The sequence below is a fragment of the Sabethes cyaneus genome, chromosome 1, assembly GCF_943734655.1.
Source record: "Sabethes cyaneus chromosome 1, idSabCyanKW18_F2, whole genome shotgun sequence".
NCBI classification, from domain to species: Eukaryota; Metazoa; Arthropoda; class Insecta; order Diptera; family Culicidae; genus Sabethes; species Sabethes cyaneus.
The window spans coordinates 66,156,928-66,161,540 of record NC_071353.1 but is presented as its reverse complement, the minus strand read 5'-3'; the positions used below and the strand labels follow the sequence as shown (position 1 = coordinate 66,161,540).

Genomic DNA, 4,613 nt, shown 5'->3' with positions numbered 1-4,613 from the left:
GTAGATGGAATGTACCATGTCAAGCTAGGTTTGCGATAAAATTATGCACGCAAAATTATTCGGTTTAAATCTTGTGGTGATTCCTAGAAAATGGTTTTTGTTGCCGCATATTTTTCATTTTATTAAGCGCAGGAATGACCATAGGTCCTTGCGGCCCGCGGCATTCATGGGGCGATCTGATTTGGCCCGCACCATGTCTATGCCTGGGTCCACCATTGATCTACACGCTTAACGTTAATTTGCAAAACATTTTAAAGACAGGTATATGTAGTATAATCTTTATTTTTAAGTTTATTTAACAAGAATGGAGTCATTATTTTCCTTCACCTTTTTCAGTTCTTAAACTACCGCAGTTCAAATGCATTGGCATTTGAATTCTATTTTGTTACATTACAACCTTTGTAGAACCATCGTTTCAAAAAAATCTTCCTTCAAATTTTGTTTTATATTTTAGTAGATTCAAACACTAACCAATTTAATAATAACGTTTTTTAATCATTCCAGATATTGATTGCTCACAGCTGTTTTCTCCCTCTTCGGCAAACAAAAGGACTATTTCACAGAAAGCTAAATTAGAAAGATTTTAAAACATACCTACTGGAATAAAAGATTACTTGAATAGTGTTTACGAGGTGTATAGACTAATCATTAAAATGAAAATTATATCAAAATACAATCCTTTCAATAATTCTATTTTTAAAAATCAGTATACAGTATTTTGTATAAAACACATCAACTTTTAAAATTAATTAAAATATATCATCAAGTGCAACTGTACGTGTGTCAAAATGATCCCTTTAGCAAGTCTAATGTGGTGCACTGGCATCTAGTCGATTCGATCTTATTTTACTCTGCGAACGAGGCTGGAAGCTCGTTCAAACGACGATAACCGAGAGCATCTGGAAAATGACAAACCTAAACAAGCTGAAGGTAGTTGTTATTGGTAGCTCCAAAGTAGGAAAATCAGGTAAATGCACATCAATATTAACTGTTATTATTATCACTGTGCACGAGTCAAAGTCATATATACTATTTATTTATTTATTTAATATAACTCACGCTATGTTTGGAAATTTCTTGGGTTAAGTTTACTCAGTTTATAATAGAGATTTCATATTATTACTTGTGCTAGAATGTCAACAGACAAGAAAACGAATCTAATTCGGATTACTGGTTTAATTTGATTTCACTCGTCTGTAAATTTCTTCAGTATGGTTTCGAAACAATGCGGTGCCATCACGAATACAGTCAGAGAAATCAATATTTCTGCAAAAGTAAAAACCCAAAACTTGGTGTTCTGATTGCATTCTACAGATTTCGCAGCTAGCTCTTACGATATCACCAGACTAAAAGCGACCTGCGACGCGACGCGACTTTTCTTGCTGTAGTTATACGCGCAGCCCTTTTTCGCCCGAGGCAGGACTGTGCATTTAGCAATATGAGAGCGAAGTCACATCGCGTCGCAATCTCTTTTACTCTGTATCCTAAGGCCCCGTACAGAGTAAACGCGACAGCGACGCGACACGACATCGCTCTCATGTTGTTAAATGCACAGTCCTGCTTCGGGCGAAAAAGGGCTGCGCGTATAACTACAGCAAGAAAAGTCGCGTCGCGTCGCATGTCGCTTGCACTCTGGCGGTACCCTTAGCATCCGCGGTTTGAAAACTCCGAGTGCTCGTCGTTCCTATTCCAGCAATGACGTTTCATGCCCATAAAAGACAACCTGTCCAATTAGATTTTTATGCAATGTGCGCTTTGTACGAAGGCTCAGATTGTTCGACCGCAAGTGCTTGTAGAGTTCATAGTAGACACGATTTCCGTTGAGAATATGCTTGTTAATCGCTCGGCTGGTATAGTTGTCCTCTGTCGCCAGTGAACCAAGGTAAACGAACTCGCCGATCAACCTGGTCGGCCTATGCAGCTGGGCGTCAAGAACGCCATTTTTGATACGCCCTTTTGTAGCTGCTGAACCAGAGTATGGGCGCTTGATGCTCATAGCGCAACATTTTGCTGCTTTGCAACATAGTGGATGGTGTGGAACTGATTGAACTACCGCCGTAAGTAAACGCTTAAATTCCTGCGCAGGTGATTTAAACTGATAAGCAAAAGCTTAACCAATTCACAAACCCGTGAGGTCGATTATGAGCTGTTAATCCGAGGCAAGAGGGAGGAAATGTCTAGTCAGCCAGAGGTTGAATATCGCCTTCTGCGCAATCTGTTCCATGAAGACATTCGTGAGAATCGGGACTATCCATGTCCTTATACGGTGAAGCAGGCGTTCTTCTATATCGGGGGTAAGGTTGACGATGTAAGCGGAAGATTGGATTGGGATAATTTCGATAGGATGGTATCTCGGCTGAAGCATTATGCTATGAGAATAGCTCGATACCGAGCCCGGATACGGATTCGGACAAGATGAGACGGGAGTTGAGCGAGCTTATACGAGAAATGCTAAGCAGGTATAATGGTAAGAAATCTTTCGACGAGTGCCTTTTGATGGTGCCGTAGGTGGAGAATTAGAAATCGATTTGCAGCTGGGAAACAGTGATGCGGCAAGACGGGATAGTTCACATGGTGCAGTCCCGAAGCAGCCCAAGGTAAACCGGGATCATACAGCGACACCAGAAACAGCAGAAGATCATCAAGCACTATAGAAGCGAATGGAGAGTTTAGAAAGGGAGTTAGTGAAGCCACAGATTGAACAACCACGCCAAGAACTGGCTGGTCGAATAAATCGAACGGTCTCGGACAGCTATTTACTAAAGTCTAAAAACGCGAGGATGCCACTGGAAAGGCAATCGGCCAATTTTTGTCAACCCTGTGGTTTATGGGCAAAGGAACCGGATCAAAACAGGTTGACTTGTGGTATGTTTGATCGCTTACGGCGCGCAGATTTCTCGCAAGATGAACGTTTTTCCACTCCCGACCGGTTCAGTTAAAACCGTCATACAACGGAATCCACTGGTAGGCATCGCGACAGTCGCGCATTTGAGTAGGAGGATTGGGAGTCTAGTGATAATGAGAGCCACGATGAAAACCATGAAGTTTTCTACCGTCGAAGTAGATGCCACGGCCGAACCCAGCGGCAGATCAGTGACGAGAAGATTCGAAACGCAGACCGTCGAATGAAAAAGTGCCATCTGACGTTCACATAGTCGGATAGGATAGTCGGGGATCAACTATCCTATTCTGACGTTCGGGGATAATCGACAACGCTCGTTGGAGAATTTTCTTCACGAAGTCCGTCGCCTAGTCCACATGTACCATAATACGGACGACGTGCTTCTGCAACAAATTCATACGATTCTTAGAGGGAAAGCGTATGACTGGTACCTATGCTATTCCGACGAGTTTCTCACTTGGGAGGACGTTGAGGAAAGGTTACGGTACATGTACGGTAAACCCAATAAAGATCAAGGGACTAGGCAGCGTATTTATAATCGTAAACAGCACCGAAACGAGACTTTTCTTTCATTCAAGATGGAAATAGAGCGACTACACAAACTGCTGACTGCACCGCGACCGTCTGTTCGAGGTGTTATGGGACAACATACATTAACATTACCAAGCGATGCTTGCCTGTCGCACGTTGCGAACTTTGAGTACTACGCGTACCACATCGATGCACATGAACCCGGTTTGTTTTACGAAAAGTTGATTGTAGAATGTAGGACTAGTGCTACGATCCTATTGACTCTGACAGCCTCTTCCAGCCTGGCATTCTGCATAGCATATAATAACAACAACATTACTTCGTCTACTATAATTTTAAACAGAATATGCTTATATTTCATAGAAAATAACGAGCCTAAGAAGTTCCATTTGTATTTTTTCAGCTGTTACAGTTCGATACCTCACCAAGCGATACATAGGCGAATACAGCTCATCGAGGGGTTAGTTCTATTTTTGTTTATAAATCACATTTTACTTGCTTGTTACAATGTATTGAAATTTTTATTTTTCCTTTTTTTCGCAGATTTTTTATACCGGCATAGTGTTATATACGATAACGCATCAACTGAAGTCGAGATTCTGGACACATCTAAGTGTGATGTAACATGACGAAATGCGTTCAGGTACCTGTAGATAATAATCTTGCTTGTCTCTTGTTTGCAGAAAAGAGGATGTCTGTACGAACACCTTCGTTGGGGAGACGCGTTCGTCGTGGTATATTCCATCTGTGATAAGGCTAGTTTCGATGAAGCTGCCGATTACTTACAACAGTTAACTAAACTTAAACTTCCCTCTTATTATACTATACTCCTGCTTGGAAATAAAAGCGATTTAGATCATGCGAGGTAACTATATTTTTCCTTAAAGTTCTATTCCGAAAACTAATCTCATTTCTTCTTAGAGAAATTTCAGTAAATGACGGGCAAGAACTCTCCTTCCGATACTCATGCCAATTTTATGAGGTTTCTGCTGCGGAAAATTTTGCCGGAGTCTCATTAGCATTTCAATCGCTCATTCGAGAGGCACGTTCAACGCAATTGTTTCGGGCTCTTCCGCTTCGACGTAAACTCGGCGTGAACAGTGTTTCAAAAGCTCTGGGGAATATTTTCGGCAAAAACAGCAAAGGCGAAAGAAAGAAAAGGCCATCTTTAAGTATATGA

At 41.5% G+C, this 4,613-nt stretch overlaps 1 protein-coding gene across 1 annotated transcript; it reads left to right on the top strand.

Moving 5' to 3' along the window:
• The first annotated feature begins 906 nt into the window (after window positions 1-906).
• Window positions 907-4,613, top strand: LOC128732690 (ras-related and estrogen-regulated growth inhibitor-like protein). The gene is made up of 5 exons (XM_053825991.1): window positions 907-967; window positions 3,837-3,893; window positions 3,977-4,053; window positions 4,117-4,298; window positions 4,355-4,613. Exons 1-5 carry the CDS (start codon window positions 907-909, stop codon window positions 4,611-4,613), a joined length of 636 nt encoding a protein of 211 aa, XP_053681966.1.

Coding starts and splice junctions, on each gene's coding strand:
- LOC128732690 (XM_053825991.1), top strand. CDS start 907: ATGACAAACCTAAACAAGCTGAAGGTAGTTGTTATTGGTAGCTCCAAA. Junction 4,054..4,116: donor TGGACACATCTAAGTGTGAT/GTAACATGACGA, acceptor TCTTGTTTGCAG/AAAAGAGGATGTCTGTACGA. Junction 4,299..4,354: donor AGCGATTTAGATCATGCGAG/GTAACTATATTT, acceptor ATTTCTTCTTAG/AGAAATTTCAGTAAATGACG.